This window comes from Natrix helvetica (genome assembly GCF_964273705.1).
Source record: "Natrix helvetica genome assembly, chromosome: 1".
Taxonomy (NCBI): Eukaryota; Metazoa; Chordata; class Lepidosauria; order Squamata; family Natricidae; genus Natrix; species Natrix helvetica.
Genome location: NC_138548.1, coordinates 108,421,679 through 108,441,147, shown reverse-complemented (window position 1 = coordinate 108,441,147; position 19,469 = coordinate 108,421,679). Strand labels below are relative to the sequence as shown.

Here is a 19,469-nt window from a genome sequence, read left to right as displayed (position 1 = left end):
CTATAGGATTTATGCGGGCCACACCCACTCCAGCTCCACAAAGGCAAAAAAGTCATGATATGTCATGACACATCAATGACACAATCAAGTCTGACACCCATTCTCTACCCAATCCACCAGTGTGGGGAGGCAGGGACCCCTTCTCTTAAGGGGGTCCATTCAGTGGGACCAAGAAGAACAGTCTTCTCTATGGTAGCCCTTTCCATGTGGAAAAATCATTCTTGTAGAAACGATTCACTTCCACCTTGACCCTCATTTAAAAGGCACATTGTTTGCCCACGGATGTTGGGACCCCATCAATTGTTGTCATGAGGGGGGAGAATTTATGGGTTTTGTATTTGGAGTTATATTTCTGTAAACTGCCCAGAGTCACTATAAGATGTGCAGCCAATATAATTTTCTTTTAAAAATACATAGAAATAATATACACCAGCTCTCCGAATTTAATGCACTTACTTGTATAAACATTTATTCCATTTGAATCTCCTTTGGTTTGATTACCATTGACCTGTGCATATATATCAAGCCTGTATAAAGTTCCAGGTTCCAAGTCATGAATTAATAAAAAGGTTGTATTAGAAGTTTTATCATCAGAACGACTCGGTCCACCAATATGTATTCGATAAGTATAATTTGATGAATTTGTATCATTGTTTTTCCATGTTAAATTCAGGGAAGTATGAGTGATCTTTTCGACTTTAATATCGTAGACTGCACTCGGTTCTATTTACAAAGAAAATACATTTAGATTAATGAATGTAAATATACATTGTGTAATTGATGCACACAGGTTGTATAGTATTCCTTGTGGTTTTAATACGTGCATGGTTGTTGCACAAAATATCTGTAGAAGTTGTAATTCACTTTTTCATTGAAACTAGTTAAGGGTTTGGATGAATTTAATCAGTAGCAATGTGAGGAGGAAAAAACGGTGAAGATTCTATAGGATGAAATGAAGAATTCTAGTGGTTAAGGCCTTAGTCTTCCCTTAAGGTACTAAAGCCAGCTGGATGACTTTGGGCCAGTCACTTTCTCACAAACCACCCCACCCCACAGGGTTGCTGTTATGGGGAAAATAAAAGGAACATGTAATAGGTATGTTTGTCAGCTTGAGTTATTTGTAAAAATAACAAAGGTGGGATATAAATCATAAATAAAAACGAATGAAACGAATATTAGCATAAAAATATGTCTACTGTCATACATTTATCTCTCATTAAGACTTAAGCAAAATACAAAGCCCTTTCTCTTCCCATCTTAAAAGTGTATTACTCAAAACTGTACACCAAGAAAAGTAGATTTTTATTTTAACTTATGTAAAATTTATATTTCAAAAGTTGGTGATAAGAGAACACAGGATGATTTTGTATTAAATATTTGGACAAATGACTCTTTAGTAATTTACAGTATATTAAGATATCCTCCTATTAGGGAAAATGCATATAAAAGTTCTATAACTTCAAACTTTTCAGCCTAGAAAACAATTATTAAGGAATAATGATTAACAATTATTAATGGAATAAAGTTGAATTAACGTGGACTGAAAAATCAGCCAGATATTTACTAATCTCTATATTCCCAATGCCTTAATGCTTATATCCCTACAGAGACTGTGATCAGTTCAGAAGCCCTCTTGGCAAGTGTTGTCACAACAAGATGACTAACAAAGTTTTTTTTTTTTAAAGATTAATTTCTAAGTGTGAAATGCCAACAATAGAGAATTATATTTGTTCTAATCTTCTGGGCAAAGAAAAGAACTTCTGATTTCTCCAGGCCTTTTATTCTTGTGCCTTTCGTCAAACTTTTTCCCTAGAAATTTGCAGGAAATTAATTAATAAATTAATACAAATAAACCAAATCTCAGAATATTTCACAAGAAAAATGGTGGAATGCAAATATTGTCAAATTGCTACTTATTCCACTAGGATAATATGCAAATTATATACCTTAGGTATAGAAAAATATACAGGTAGACCTCAACAATTGAGCCCAAAATTTATGTTGCTAACTGAAACATTTGTTAAGTACGTTTTGCCTCATTTTACGATCTTTCTTGCCACAGTTGTTAAGTGAATCACTTCAGTTGTTAAGTTAGTAACACAGTTGTTAAGTGAATCTGGCTTCCCTATTGACTTTGCTTGTCAGAAGGTTGCAAAAGATGATCACGTGACTCAGGGACATGGCAACTGTCATGAATACAAACCAGTTGCCAATTGTCTGAATTTTGACCCTGTGACCCTGTGGATGCTACAACAGTTATAAGTGTGAAAAAGTCATGTCATTTTTTTCAGTGGCATTGTAACTTTGAACAGTCACTAAGTGAACTCTCGTTAATTCGATGACTACCTGTACTTATGTTCTTCCATGTATAGTATGCTGGAAAAAGTTTTCCAGCATACTGTACATGGTACCCTCTTTATCAGAAATGTATAATTTTTACCTACAAGGGCACATGCAGATAGATGAAATCACACCTAATTTCCTATTTTATATAAATATTTTATGTAATAATGAAATATACATCACATCTCTTATTTTAATGTACTTACTTGTATAAACATTTATTTCACTTGGATCTCCTTCGGTATTATTATCGAGTTGTGCATATATTTTAAACCTGTATAATGTTCCAGGGTTCAAGTGAGGAATTGATACGTAGGTAGTATCAGAAGTTTTATTATCATAAAGACCAAGTCCATCAATATCCGATATGTGTATCCGATATGTGTAACTTGATGAATTTGTATCATTATTTTTCCATTTTAAATCCAGGGATGTATTAGTGATGTTTTCGGCTTTAATATCATATACTGGACTGGGCTCTATTTAAGAGAAAAAGGTTTTACGTACTGAATGATAATCAAGATTAAATATTTAGGATTTTGTTCTGTGGGGTTAGAAATCATCATGTAAAATGCAACTTTTTAATTTGCACAACATACAGTATGTCTCTAGTTAATAATTTTATTTGACAAATTATTGATGTTTTGGGTGTTCACTGAAAAGCTGGGCTCAGTTTAAGTAAAACAATTACATGTTTCTTTCAAATTTTGGATTAGGAATGGAATATGTACCAAATTGTCAATTAGACTGGTAGATACAAAACTCTATTTAGGTTTTCAAAGACCATATGTAAAATAAACTGTGAAAGAGGCATGGAATAACAATTTGACCATTTATTCCCCACCTCCACCCTCCAATTATATTTGCCTAATTTTATTTCATTTTTATTTCAGTTTCAGAACAGAAAAATGAGAAAGAACATCTCTTTTGTGTCAGTTGAAAATTATTTTTTTCCAATTACTACTACCTTAGTGGTACAATAGTATCAACTATACAGAAAATTCTAAGCTCACTCAACCCAATACCTGAGATTTATTATGATAGGATTAGGCCTGATATGGCAAGCCAGTAAGAAGCACAAGATACTCCTCCAAGATAAATCCACTTTTGTGGCATTAATGTTTACAAATAAAATTCCAAAAACAGAATGTTGTTTTTTCTAAGAAAGAAAGGAGTGGGCTTGTTTTACCAAAAAACCCCCAAAATATTACTATTGTAACCTAGATTTAACATATGTAAACATTAAATAAAATAAAAACATCCAAGTAAGAATCAAGCTAACTGCATTGTTAATTTAATGTACTTACTTGTATGAAAACTTATTTCTTGTGCGTCTCCTGTTATACTGCTCCCATTTATTTGTGCCGCTATTTCAAAGCTATATAATGTTCCAGGTTGCAAATTACTGATTGTTATATTTCCAGTATCAGAAAATGTATCATTATGAAAACCAGGTCCTTTGTTAAGTATTTTGTAAATATAGGAAGAAGCATTTACATCTTCATTCTTCCAAGTCAGAATTATTGATGTGGAATTGAGATGGTTAACGTGGATGCTAGAAACTGGACTGGGTTCTGTGGGGGAAAAAAATACTTTTACCAGTAAATAAACTAAAAATATATTGATGTAGTAAATAAAATGTTAACAAGAATCCAAGCACACCTGAAATTAATGAAATTAATTAATGAAATTAATTACACACTTATGTACATAAAGAGTTTACATTTAGTTTTAAATGGTGAAAAAGGAGAGTGATATAATAATGATTGAAGCACATTTAATAGCCATAACCATTAACTACCGTATTTTTCTGAGTATAAGACGCACCGGAGTATAAGACGCACCAAGGTTTTGAAGAGGCAATTTTTTTTAAAAAAAGTAGGTAGGTAGGTAGGTAGGTAGGTAGGTAGAGGGAGTGAGGGAGGGAGGGAGGGAGAGAGAGTGAGTGAGTAGGTAGGAAGGTAGATATAGGGAGGGAGAGAGAGAAAAATACAGTAGATAGGTAGGGAGAGAGAGAGTAGGTAGGTAGGTAGATGTTTCCAGGTGTATTTATCCATGTGCTGGAGAAGGAAATCGCTGACAATCTGCAGCACCTAAGACTTTGTTTCTCATCAATCACTTTAACTAAAGAGCTTTCCAAAAGGAAAAAAAGTTTTTGCACTCTGCAAACCTCCCCAAAACGGCCTGTTTTTCACTAAAACAGGCCTTTTTTTAAAAAAAAAGACATACATAGCCTGATTGGAGGGGCAAAAACGAACAAAAAAACGGCCCATTTTTCACGAAAACAGGCCCGTTTTTTGCCAATTTCTTTTACATGCATAGCCTTATGGAGGCTTATAGAGTGCTGCTGGGGGATGGAGGGGCAAAAAACGGCCCATTTTTCACTCATTTCTGCCCTCCCCAGCCCCCAGGAGCTCTCTGAAAGCCTCCATAAGGGTATGCACGGCCATTTTGGTGAAGGGGCAGGGCTTTGTGAGGCAAAAAAAATGCTCTATTCAGTGTATAAGATGCACCCAGATTTTCAGCCTCTTTTTTGAGGAAAAAAGGTGCGTCTTATACTCCGAAAAATACAGTACTTTAATCAATTCACTTAATTACGTGTACTTACTGGTATGAACAACTGTTTCATTTGGGTTTCCTTTAGTGTTGCCATCATCTACTAGTGAATATATTTCAAATCTGTATAATGTTCCAGGTTTCAAGTCAGTAATTGGCTCACTCGATTTATTAGAATTTTGATTACGAAGATCACCTTGTCCATCAATAATTATTTGGTAAGTGTAATTGGAAGCATTTTTATCATCATTTTTCCAACTTAAGTTCAGTGTTGTGTTGGTGATATTTTCAGCATGAATACTATGAACAGGACTTGGCTCTGTTTAAGAAACAGAAAACAATTTTCTTTGATCAGAGAATTAAAATTTTATTATACCATTAAGTATTACTAACCCAGATTACGATTTGTTACTGTATACGTATTCTCTTTTTCACTGCTTAGAATAGAATAGAATAACAAAGTTGGAAGGGAGCTTGAAGGTCTTCTAGTCCAACCCCCTGCTACACCACTTCAGACAAATGGATATCCAACATCTTAAAAATGTCCAGTGTTGGAGTATTCACAACTTCTGGAGGCAAATTATTCCATTGATTACGGTAATTGTCTATTGCTTCTAATTGTTTCTAATACTTTGGTACCATTTTAAGGTACGACAATCAAAAAGATGCTTAGTATTATTACAACATTAAAATGGCATGGCCATTTTATCACCTATATTAAGACTTTAGAAGCAGAATGTAATAAACAAATGCTACAACACTAATACTAGGATTTATTAATAAGGAAGATATAGTAGCAAAACATAATTATTTCTTTATCTGAAACTTTCAAGCTGAAACCCTATCCTGTGGCATGCAATTATATTTTTATAAGAAAAAAAAGAAAATGTAATTTACAGTCTACATCGCTATACAACCAGTCTGGAGATAACGCTTGTTTTTAAGTAGTGCAGCAAAAATGTAACAAATTAATCTATGAGGCTCCTGTTACCGTGGCATATTGGAAATAAACTCTTCATGGAAGAATTCCAGCAACTACTATATATCAAATGCAATCCTTATTTACTATGAAATCAAGATTTAAATTCTTGCACATTTTTTAACCCTGCGCAAGGTTTTGTTGAATGGGAAGGGAGGTTTCCATCTGCCCCTTCTTTAATAATGGAAAATCTGTTTGCTTCTGGACTTCCGGGTAAGATGGTGGGCTGAAGATCGTTGTGTGGAAAGTGGAGCTAATGTCTGCAACCACAAAGAGGAAGCCTAGAAGGAGACTGGCTACTTTGACACTCCCTGGATAGAGAAAGGACTCGAGATTGCCCAAGCTGTTCCCCTTATAGTGTTCCTCATGAGAAGACCACAAGACAGCGGTCTCCAGAGGGTGGGAGAATAAGGAAATGAAGGCATTCACTGCAATTGCGGCAAATAGAACCTTTTTAAAGGATTTGCACCAAGTTCTAAGTTCACACTTAGAAAACTGCTAAAACAGAGAGCGCCAAGAGAAAGGCTGGCTTCCACTTCTTTTGGGGAGGGGGAAACTCATTGAGTAATGATGCAACAGACAATGACCTAACACAGGAGTCACGCATCGGGCTGCAACCTGGAAAAGAGGGGATGTGCATGCCAGAAAATGAACTTCCAGTTTCCAGCGTGCTCCATTGTTTGTTGTGCATACACGTACGACAATCAGCTGGCCGGTGCACTTACTCACACACATGAAGGCCAGCTGATCATCGCATGCGCATTTGCGGTAGAAACCCAGACGAGGAATGGGCGACGCCCTGCGTGGCAGGCGACATGGCTCTGCGTGCCACTTTGGGCACGCATGCCATAGGTTCGCCATCATGGACCTAAGAGAATAAATAGAAGAGATTTATGAGTCTGAATGAGTTAGTTTTACCATTCTCACCCCAGTTTCCTAACAAATGCTATAAAACTAATAATGAGTTCGACTGACAGACAGGAAACTTTAGATCTAGTAAGGAATTTCCACTGGATTAACAGGGAAGCTGGTAATTTGTAACAGTTTTTCCACCTTACCCTCCAGTTCCATATTGCTTGTTTATATGTCATCAAATGGGTGTTAACTCATATTTGCTTCATGATGATCTCTCACTGAGCTAGTCTTTCACGTCTTCCAATGGTTACTCATCACCACTTAACTGTCTCTTAGAGATGGGGCTTCTTCTGGAAGAGTCCCCTATCTCTCAGAATTAAGAACTATTAAGAGGAAGAGGATGAGAGATCCTTCTGCCAGCAGAAGTTTCTGAGCCAAACTATTGGGGGATAGAGAATAAAAGCTCTACACTTTACACAACAAAATCCTTGGAAGTGATCACTGTAGTCTGTTTAGAACAGTGGTTCTCAACCTGTGGGTCGGGACCCCTTTGGGGGTCGAACGACCCTTTCACAGGGGTCGCCTAAGACCATTGGAAAACACATCTTTTTGAAAAAATACGGAAAACATAAAATAATTTTATGGTTGGGGGTCACCACAACACGAGGAACTGTATTAAAGGGTCGTGGCATTAGGAAGGTTGAGACCAACTGGTTTAGAACACAAGACAACCTGAAAACAAACAGCTAATGGATGGTTGTATTAAGAGATATTGTAGGTGGGAGGCAGTTGGTGTAAGTAGATGGATTCTGGTTTGCTGTATCACCTGTGTGCTAGAACTTAGTTTTCATGACAAAACCAGGTATAACTGTTAATTCAAAACCTTCCTTTGGCAAATGTTAACTATGAGAATCACTTCTCACACAGTCAGAAGCAACTAGCCGGATACTAGATCAAGCTAGTATCAAACAAGTAGAAACTGTTTCTCCCACCCAAAAGAAAATATCTTTCCAGTAGGAGAGAATATATGTAGCTCAGGCTTGAAAAGTGCTCTCTGGGAGTACCAAGGACTCCAAAGAATGTCTTATCTGATTAAAACATGTAAGCAGAGGAAAAGATAGAAAAAAATCTGAACTTTGATTACATTATAAATAAGGCTTGCACTAAAATCTAGTTCCTGGAATTCTTTCACAATGGCTTCATGAACTTTGCTACAATATATCTATTTATCAAACATCTTGTATCTTTGCAAGTCTTAATTTCGTAGTTTCTTGTATAGATAGCCAAAGGAAGTCTGATAGTAAGACAAAACTGACAAAATTAAATCCAGGCTTCATTTTCTCATTGGCTACACCTAGTTCCAGGGGAAAAAAAAGCTGTGATCTCTTAATCATGAGCTAATTATTACTTCATTTGAATGAGCTCAAGTTACCTATGTTGGAAGAAAAATCCAGGTCCAGTTCTAAGCTAAGAATAAAATGGAGGTTGATTGGAAAGAAAGATTCCCTTTATTGATGAAGCAGAACAACCAAGCACATATGATTCTGGATCAACTGCCCCAGAACCACAAACCCTGGTGGTTCTGTTCACCAATAAACAGAATCTTTCCTTCCAATCAGCCTCTATGTTATTTACATCTTTTTCCAGCTTGGAACTGAACCAGATGAATTTTCCTTCCAACATCTAATATACCTTTTTTCTCTCATCTTAAAATGTAACAATGCCAATCCTGTCAGAATGATCTTGAAAACTATTTTTGTGGAATTTCTAATCCATTACTTACTTGTAAAAATATATTTGCAGCAACTCTCCTTAGTATTATTGAAACGGACAATATACTGAAAACCAGGATAAAGTTTAGATATTGAATCATTCACAAAAAGACCCACATCTGATTTATTTTGAAAAGTTACACTTGTTATTGTAAAGTTGTTGTTTAATTGGACACTTATTGTTGTTTCTGCTACTGTTATGTTGTTTAAGGAACTGCATTCAGGTTTACCTACACAGAAAAAAAAGAAATATATATTTTTAAATAACTAGAACTTTGTAACATAGTGCAACATTATTTAACTTTTATTCTTTATTAATTGGTGGGGGGAAACAGTTTATAATTTATACATGCTTCAAATATCATGAATTGAACAAGAATTGATGCTGTTAAGATTAGGAGGCATATCGCACTGATGGGACGTGCTGGCTCAGTGGCTAAGATGCTGAGTTTGTCGATCAGAAAGGTCAGCAGTTTGAATCCCTAGCGCCGCGTAATGGAGTGAACTCCTGTTACTTGTCCCAGCTTCTGCCAACCTAGCGGTTCGAAAGCATGTAAAAATGCAAGTAGGGACCACTTTTGGTGGGAAGGTAACAGTATTCTGTGTACTTTCGGTGTTTAGTCATGCCAGCCACATGACCACGGAGACGTTTTTGGACAGCACTGGTTCTTTGGCTTTGAAACAGATGAGCACCGCCCCCTAGAGTTGGAAATGACTACCACATATGTGCAAGGGGAACCTTTACCTTTACTTTGGTACTGATGGACTATTAATGCATTTTTCATTAGACTATTTGCAAAGGATAAAATGCAAAGAGTGGGTGAATAGGGTATGCAACACGCTCATGGATATCACACTGCTTCAGATAGTAAAAGGCTGGTTTAGGTAGTACAAAGCCAATGTATCAAGATTCACAAATGTGATTTATTTAGTGTGTGTGAACCAGTGGTGGGTTTCAAATTTTTTTAGAACCTCTTCTGTAGGTGCGACCTGCTTTGTGGGAGTGTCTTCCTGGCCATGTGACCGTGTGGGAGTGGCTTGGCAGCCATGTGACTGGGTAGGCATGGCCAACTTGCAAAATGTGGTGAAACTCACTTAACAACGCTCTTGCTTAGCAACCAAAATGTTGGCTCAGAAACTCTGGCATTTGAAGCACGGAAGTCTTAAAGCTGTCAAGTTACAAGACCCTTGCACCCCTAACCCTTTAGGGAAAAAAACCCAGGGGTGTTCAAACTTGACAGCTTTAAGACTTGTGGACTTCAACTCCCAGAATTCCTCCTCCAGTCATGTTGGCTCAGGAACTCTGGCATTGAAGTGTGCAAGTCTTAAAGCTGTCAAGTTACAAGACCCTTGCACCCCTAACCCTTTAGAAAAAAACCCCAGGGGTGTTCATACTTGACAGCTTTAAGACTTTAAGGTTTAGATAGGACTCTTAGAGGCGGGCGGGGCGATTGGTGAGCCAGCCAATCAGTGAGCGGCGGACAGGGCAAGCATGATGCGGACGGGCAGGGGGAGGGATCTGGAACCGGTTCTAAACGGCACTGTAGATTTGTGGAACCTCTTCTATAGAAGAGGTTAGGACTGGCAGGAACCCACCCCTGGTGTGAACCCAATCAACTGTACAGTAGTTTTCGACTTACAACCACTTATTTAGTGATTGTTCAAAGTTTTAACGTCACTGACCATTTTTCACACTTATAAGTGTTGCAGCATTTCCATGGTCATGAAATCAAAATTCAGATGCTTGGCAATTCGTTTGTATTTATGACAGCTGCAATGTCCCAGGGACATGGGATCACTTTTTGTGACCTTCTGACAAGCAAAGTCAATGGGGAAGTCAGATTCATTTAATGACTGTGTTACTAATTTAACAACTGTATCAATCAGTGGTGGGTTGCAGGCAGTACACCCCGGTATGGGCGTAGCGGTGCCTGCCTGGAGCACTGGGTACCATTCCGGTACGGTGCTCCAGAGGCCCACCCGCCTGAACTCCTTTCCTGTATTTGAGCTTGTCGGCGGTTCCGCGCACGTGCACGGAGCGCATGGCGCCTGCGTGACATTCCACCAAGCAGCTGGAGCATCGCAGAGGCTGATGGAGGTGCCGGAAGAAGTAAATATGCAAGTGCGCACTGCGCAGGTATGCGCACATGCTGCGCACATTCATGTGGTGGATGCCAGGCCCCATTGCAACCATACCAGTTGCATGGGATCCGGAACCCACCATTGGTAGCGATGCACTTAACAACTGTGGCAGGAAAGGTTATAAAATGGGCAATACTCACTTAACAACTGCCTTGCTTAGCAACATAAATTTTAGGCTAAATTGCAGTTGTAAGTTAAAGACTACCTGTAGTTTATTTTAACAAACATGCTTAATCAAAGCTTAGCATGCTATATAAGCCTGGTCACCATCTACCTCTGTATATGGAGTTTATAATGTTACCCTTTCAACATTCAATAAACTTGTCATGGTGAAAAGCAGTGTATTTCAAGTTATAGGCTAAATACAATGACGTTTCCTAGATTTTTTATAGAAGTATGTGGTTTTAAGTATTTATACAAATACAGAATCACCCGTTTTGATTCTGGGAAAACCTTTAAGCATAATACTGAAAATGAGATATATAACAGCATAGTACTTACATGCAGCAGTGACTTTTACCTGTAAAACAAGAAATTATACATAGTGTTAGAATATTTTGAATCTGTATACAATGGCTTACACTCGTACTAGTCGTACTGTATATCTCTGTATCAATATTATAACAATGTTATCGTTCTCACACACCAGTCAAATTTAAAAATATATTGTTCCAGATTCAAATTTAATATGCTTCCCTTTGAGTGACATCCAGTGAAGTTATTAGTTGCAAATGTAAAATTTAATTCTATTCCATCAAATGGTGGAACGTTACTGAATAGTGTTAACTGAAACCATCCAATATAGATAATCCTCACTTACTGACTGCAATAGGAACCAGCAACTCTGTCACTAAGCAGTGTGATCATTAACCGTGATGTCATCTGACAGCCCTGGTTTATGACATCAATTCCAGCTGTGGTTATTAAACCAATAAGTGTGGGTGATTAAGTGTGATGTCACACAACTGTGACTTGTGACTTTCTACTAGTTTTCTCATTGACTTTGCTGTTCCCAGCAGGGAACAGTGCAAATGGTGATCCACACAGCTTTGGGACACTGCAGCCATAGTAAATATATGTGGGTTATCAAGCACCCAAATTGCAATCATGTGACTATGGGGACACTGCAACTTCGGTCATAAGTCTCATTTTTTCAGGGCCATTGTAACTGACTAGTCGCTGAACAAGGTCAATAAGCAAGGACTACCTGTACTGTAAACAAAAATTTAATCTGATAACCTAGTGGTAGGAATACATGTTAGATATAAATTCTAGAATTAAAAATTAATTTACATTGAACACAAAAGTTGTCTCTGTATGATCTAAACCAGGGGTGTCAAACTCGATTTCACTGAGGGCCACATCAGGGTTGTGTTTGACCTCAGGGGGCTGAGAAGGCATGGCCAACTTGACATCAGTTGTATCGGGGGTGCCTGTGGTGGCCCAAGCGCTGTGCAAGCAAAAATGGACTCCCGAGCTTGTTTCTGGCTGCAGCGGCCTCCTGCAACCCTCTGCCATGAAAATGGAGCATGTGCAGTCTTCCCGAGCTCTGCTTTTGTGGGCAGAGGCACAGTTTCCAGGGTGGCCCCATGGGCCAGATCTAAGTACCCCGCAGGCCGGATCCAGTCTGCAGGCCTTGAGTTTGACACCCCTGATCTGAACTGCGAAGGTAGCTCTCCATTTCTCTTTCTTTATAAAGGATAGTCTGGGTCCAGACAGAGGTGGGTTGCTCCCGGTTTGGCCCGGTTTGAAGCGAGCAGCGTACACGTAGCAAACCGGTACCAACCAGTACAGGAACCCACCCCTGGTTCCAGATAACACTAAGTATACACAAGTATGTATAGTGATACCTACAATTCCCAGCCCAGCCTGAAGTCCATGAATGCAAAGGTCATTTAGGGCCTCATAACAAGACTCAAAGTTTATAAGCTAAGCAAAGTACTGCAAATACATTTTAAAAGTCCATAATTTCTGGTCTTATATAAATTGGGCGTTTGGCAGTTTTACTACTCCTTATAAATTCTAACTCAGAAAGATTACAGATTCTGCAAGAGTATTGAAAGGGTGGGAGTTCCTTATATAAGGGCTTTAACATTCTTAAACTTATCTAAACATTGTCTCTAAAAACACAAATTAATCTGCTTTTCCACAATCTGTATTTCCTGTTGAAAAATTACTTCCACATTTGATTTACTTCCTGCTTCCATGATGTACTATGTTAAAGATAATGCTCCATCTATCTATGCACATTCAAATATATTAATAGTATCATTCATATTTCATAAGGCACACAAGACAATGGAAATTATCTTATGTAATACTGATAGAACACCACAAGAGGTCAGAATAAAACCATAAATGCACTGAAAACAAATTAAGAAACTTAGTATTGACACATTTCTAGATTGCCTTTCTCTTTCATTAAAAGGGGATCATCATTGACTTATTTCCTTTTCTGCAATGCATTTTATTCAACTTTGATTAACTTCTGGAATTTATTGCATAAACATTGCAAAGTTAAATCTTATCTCCAACTCCAAAATCCCTCATACACATGGTTTGAATTTTGAAATCACTGATTTACTCATTCAACTTACCGCTTTTATCTTGTCTTTTCATTTTAAAGCAATAAATAGAAGAATATAAATCTAATAAACTCGATCACTTGCCAGGGATCAGAAAATTTCACATTTTATGTATCAACAAACAAGATGCTTCCTTATCAGCTCTCCTCAGCCTTCAGATTTCTGATATAATCTAATGATTTGCCTAAGAAGGTGGTTAGTTTTGCCTATATCAAGAAGTTAAACCCAATCTTCATCTATATAAATGAAAAAGTCAGTGAAAACTACAGGTAGGTTTATTTTTTAAAATCTTTGTTTATTTGATTTGTCATTTTTAAAATTAAAATACCTAACTTTTGCACAGTATTTTGCTCTCTTAAAGATGATTATATAGTGGACCCTCAATACTCCACTGCTTTGAAAACTTGTTGAATTTGTTACTCAATGCATTTGATGCAAAAATTTTATCCCAGTATTTTTTTTTGATAATCAACGTGCAAGCTAGAAACTTATCAGTTGCCTTATTGCAGGGGTGTCCAAACTTGGGAACTTTAAGACTTGTGGACTTCAACTCCCAGAATTCCCCAGCCAGCATAGCTGGCTGGGGAATTCTGGGAGTTGAAGTCCACAAGTCTTAAAGTTCTCAAGTTTGGACACCCCTGCCTTATTGACTTGCTATCCTTTCTGCCAAAACCAAGGTCAAGCATTAATCCCGTGGTTTGTTTGGTACCGGTTGCTTTTAACACTTCTTGTGCCTCCCAGAAACAATTAACCAGTACCTAAACATCACTGTATTTGAAAGGATAGGAACTATGCCTCTAGCACCATGTTTTAAAGTTATTAACCATTTTTAATACAGGTAGTCCTCCTCCACAGTCGCTTAGTGAGAATTTGAAGTTACGATAGACTCCACCACATACAACGCTACTTATCATCTGGTTTCAAAGTTATGACTACAGTAGCGCTCCTATGGTCATTCAACACTGCACCAATCACTGGGGCGCTGTAGCACCTAACCCATGCCTATCTCCCCCACCCATACCACCTCACCAGGTCCCTACAGGCCTTTGTCCTCCTCCCAACTCAACACTCAGCCACGCAAGGGAGCCTCAAGTCAGTTGCAGAGGCTGAAGGGGCCCTGCGAGGCTATTGCAGCTTGCAAGCCTCAGCCTGCTCCCAACACAGCCGTTCGGCCACCTAGGGGAGCCTCTCTGCACGATCCAGTGAGAAGCAAATGTCTGCAGGGCCCAGAGACGGGGAAGAAGGCCCAAGGCATGCCAGGATCCCAAGGGGCGGAAAGCAAGGCCTGGAGTGGCTCAGGGGGCAGCGGAAGATTTGGAAGGCCTGAGGCAGGCAAGCCTGTGTATGATTAAGCCTCACAGGGTCTCCCCTGCCCTTGCTCTGCCTCACTAGTATATTGGGAGAGCATGTATGGGGCCCATTAAGCAAAATGATCACATGGGTGCTTCACTGAACAACTATCATGAACTGTGACCATAATGTGTAGGCTCCATTACAATCATAACTCAAGACTATCAGTACTTTGTATATAAAGTACTGTGCCGGGGATGGGGAGAAGGGGGAGCATTCTGGTTTTGCACAGTATACCAAACCAGGTTAAACTGGATTACATAGTTTGTGATTCTGTGTGTTCTGTAAGGTCAGCTTTTTACTTCATCATGTTGTGTAAATTAGTCCTTATTGTAAGTCATAATATGAGCTTATTTGTGGCACAGCGCATTAGATATACGAAGAAAACCTGCACTCAATTTCATTTTACCATGTTGTATGGGTACAGCCACAGTGTTCTTTTCCAGTTGCTCCTACTAGAAGTCTTCAGGGACTTCAAAACAATGTCACCTCTGATTTGTGGGTGGAAGGGTGAGGTGACTGTGAACTCGCTGTCATTTCTAAGAATGACTGCCTCCTCTACAAAATGTGCCTTCTACCTCCAGAGACCGGATTAATAAGGAAGGAGTTTCAAACCTATCTAGGCTGCACTGGTAAATTCATTGGGTGGGTAGGTGGAAGGGGGGAAATCAATAGAAAGGGTAGGGATCTGAGATAAAATAGGTCCGATATTATAGTAGTCAAAGTATTGCCTGATATTCTGCTTTGTACTTGTGTGTTTTCACTGGAAAATTATCCCCAACATCTTCTTTCCTACAGTAGCTTTCCATAACCTCGTAATAGTTAAGAAGAGTGTTGCAAGACAGTATTTTTAGTGCTACTTGCAAGCATCTAGCATTTAAAGTGATTAAAAAAGTTATCTGCTGTCATAGGCTATATGTTATCTTCCCAAACTATAACAGAAGAACATTTTGTCCAGAAAACTCTTTTATGTGGTAATTTTCATTGCATAACCTATACTTTACATATGCATTAACTTACTTTGTTTATAGTATATCTTCTAAATTTAGTAAGTTATTAACTTATACAAGGAAGTTTTAATGCTTCTTTTTGAAAGAGCATGATAATTTGCGTATATCTAAGCCTCAACAGAAGCAATCACCAAGTATCTTTCTTCTAATTCATTCCCCTTCATGCTTACTCTGATTTTTCTTCTCTCCATAACTAAAAATATACATACTCCTGTCAACATAAGACATTTCAGGACTTTTATTGAAGCAATGTACACTTTAAAGCAATGCAGAATACAGGTAGTAGAAGAAGCAGAAGAATATAGGTCGATTTACCACCCTTTATTTAGTGACTGTTGAAAGTTACAACCGCACTTAGAAAAAGTGACTTAAATCACATTTTTCACATTTACAACCATTGCATGAAACCAGGGACACATGATCAAACTTCAGACACTTGGCAACTGGCATGTATTTATGATGGTTGAAGTTTCAGGGTCATGTGATCACCTTTTTTTTACTTTCTGACAAATTAATGGGGAAGCCAGATTCACTTAACAACCGTGTTACTAATTTAACAACTGCTGTGATTCACTTAACAACTGCAGCATAAAAGGTTGTAAAATGGGGCAAAACTCACTTAACAACTGTCCTGCTTAGCAACAGAAATTTTGGGCTAAGTTGGTTTTAAATCAAGGACTACCTCTAATGGCTATCCCTCTAACCTTAGGTTGTCTTAATTTACAAAGGGCCGACATCAGATGCAGATGATACTGCGTGGGCATCAAAGGCTAGTTTATCTTATTGAGAATCTGCAAAATCTAAGATAAATGAAGTATTTTGCAAAGGTGCCTTGGAATGAAATATGGAAGTAAGCATTTTTTGACTATGGAGGTAAAACCAAGTGCAGCCAGATAAATTAGATTCAGTGGTTATCTTTAGTTGGAGAGGTAAAATATTATTGATTTATTTATTTCCTTATTTTTTCAAATAATCAAGACAGCAAACATATCTAATACTTCTTCATCTTCCCCACTTTCTGTACAACATTAAGGTAGTTGGGCTGAGAGAGAATGACCGATCCAAATCACCCAGCCAGCTCTCATGACTAAAGCAGGACTAGAACTCACGTTTTAACTACTAGAGAAAACTGTCCCTAAAATTCTCTTTTTAAAAAATCTTAGGCTAAATCTTTTGATGTATTTTAAAAACAGCTGCTTTATGCTGTGGTTATGAAATTTAATTTAATTCTACCTTTTTTAGTTATTTTAATCATCTTAAGTAGGGTATATTTTATATATTGAGAGGTTATACAGCAATTCTTTATTTTAAATTTTTTGTGACATTTAAATGTTAATGTATAACAATATAAACATTTGTGCATGTTTATAAATTTATCACAGATCCTATTGTTAAAAGTTCTGTTTACGTTAATACCACTCTATTATCTTTTGCACCATAAGGAGCTTGGAATAATGAAGTAAAGCTAGTAAAACCTGAAATAAAGGTACCAATTATATGGCAGTGAGATCCCCATCTCACCACAAATTAAAAGAATTTTGTGATTTCATCTGCAAAGTTATCCTTTGTATCCTTCTAGCTGGTCAAACATATGCTATTTTCTGATTCTTATATGATTTAGCTCACTTTGTGACACAGTTCTTACTTCAATATTTTTTTAAGCTCAGGTAACATAAAACCAAAAACCATGAAGAAATGAGACTATTTGCTGTCAGCAACAAGGATCCCAAATTTTAAAAAGAGGAACCTCCATACATGTTTTAAACCAATATTTATAGATATGAGAAAAGAAGGGTTAATTGTCTTAGAAAGGAAACAAAGCCTAAGTGGTTTTATAGCTACACTTTTATTTACATAAATGTTTCTCAAGAATTTAGAATATATGGAAATTCAAGCTATAAATGTTGAAAGGTAAGGTGTAAACTATATGCCTATAGAGTTGAAAAGAAAATCCAGCAGAAGCTCTACAGGATAATTTGAAGAAGGAAGAGAGGAGAAGACACCATAAAAAGTCGACGAAGCAAGAAAAGAAGAGGAAATCCCCTGAAAGCTTTGCAAAAAATCATCAGCATATGATGCTTTATATTAGGTTGGAGGTTCCCCTTCAATTACCCAGAAACATATGGAGTAAAGTGTTATGTGACAAAGCACAATCTCACTGAAAGATCTTTAATCCTTATGACAACAGACGATGTTACCTGGATTACTGTTTGCTTACTCATTTGCCATGCACATTTTTACAAAACGAAAACGTGCTAATTGTCCCATGAAAAAAAGGATCGGCCTACTGGACAAATAAACATATGAAGTTTCTTAACAAGCAGTGGCCAAGAAAATGGTCCTCATATTTAGTTCTTTCCCTCAAATCAGTGAGTCCACCTTGATCCAACACACAAAGTAAGATTTCTATTGGCAGGTGTACCAGAATGCTGGAGGAAAGGCACAAAAGAAAACATTCAGCACTTTCATGTGTCTTGGAATACAAATCATAACCCAAGTATAATAAAATTTGCTCAGTGAGCAAAGTTCAGGAACCATAAATTAGTATTAGTCTAGAATATGCAGGAAAAAACTATGACGCATCTCTGAAATGTCCACTGAAGGAAGATTCTATTACGAATGAAGGCATATATGGTAACTTTATTACGAATGAAGATTCTATTACGAATGAAGATTCTATTACGAATGAAGTACAAGTCCCAGGTTAATGTTGCAAGACTGAATCTGAGTTGGTCACCAGATCCTGGTGACCAATCCAGATTTAATCTTGAAAATTTTTCAGAAAAATAGCAGAGCTTCAAACAAAACAAACAAGCAAATTGTGATGTTATATCTAGTTGACCTTGACTAAATTTGAACATCTAAGCAGCATTGCTGGATGAGAGAACACCAGTAAATCCAGTGACGTGCGGTGAGGTTTATGGCTGGTGAGGCTGGTGACGTCATCAGGAAGGCGGGGAATGGGACCACGTGTGCTGGAGGTTCAGGCTGCCTCAGCCTCCAGCACTCGTGATCCCATTCCCCGCCTTCCTGAGCGTGCTCCGCTGGCTCGCGCTCCGCAGTCCTCGAAAGCGACTGGGCAACGACGAGAACCTTCCTGCCTCTGCTGGACTTTGCGCGCTCCTCATCGTATCTCATCGTTCCCCAGTCGCTTTCGTGCCTTCGTCATCTGGGAGCGCCGACAACATTTCTGCCTCCGCAGCTCCCGGGCGCGGCCGGACAGATGTATATAATATTATAATATTATATATATATAATAGTATATATATTATATACTATTATTTCATGAAGAGAGGTGAGGCTCTGCTTCCCCTGCCTCCCCTGACCGCACGTCCCTGAGTAAACCCCTCAGTTGAAAGCTAGATTGAAAAGTCAAAAAAAAATCATACAGGAAAAGCAATAACTATTTCTGCATTTTAGCAGCATGAACAACAACATGGTTGTCTCTATGTAGTCACTAGTAGTTGTGCTTGCTTAACTTAACGGTATAGGGTTTCCTGTCTAGGCAGGGGGTTGGACTAGAAGACCTCCAAGGTCCCTTCCAACTCTACTATTGTATTATTGTAACTAGAGGAAGACTTTACCTGCTTAAAACTGCCAAAAGCTATAATTCTGTCCTAATATTGGACTATATCTACTTACATACAAATTCTAATCAGGAATTTCTCTGAATCTCATATTTTGTTTTTTTAGGCAACAGATTTATAAAGCATTGTGTTTCAAATACAGAATCTAGGATTATTTCTTTGACCAATGTCGCATTCTTCACTATTAAATAGCTGAAAAAGTGAAGATCCCATTTTCCCATTCTGGAGATAAGTAAAGTTTCATTTCATCAAATAAAAGAGGAATATATATATATATATTTAATTAAGGA

At 37.9% G+C, this 19,469-nt stretch overlaps 1 protein-coding gene across 1 annotated transcript in view; it reads right to left on the bottom strand.

Moving 5' to 3' along the window:
* LOC309385122 (receptor-type tyrosine-protein phosphatase eta-like) overlaps positions 1–19,469 on the bottom strand; it is a 106,961-nt gene that overhangs the window by 26,946 nt on the left and 60,546 nt on the right. Inside the window, exons 2-7 of the mRNA XM_081939236.1 lie at positions 11,149–11,167; positions 8,517–8,735; positions 4,952–5,218; positions 3,651–3,917; positions 2,550–2,822; positions 457–723 (exon numbers count right to left, since the gene is read on the bottom strand). Of these exons, the coding sequence (XP_081795362.1) occupies positions 457–723; positions 2,550–2,822; positions 3,651–3,917; positions 4,952–5,218; positions 8,517–8,735; positions 11,149–11,167 (1,312 nt within the window). The remainder of the gene's footprint in view (positions 1–456; positions 724–2,549; positions 2,823–3,650; positions 3,918–4,951; positions 5,219–8,516; positions 8,736–11,148; positions 11,168–19,469) is intronic.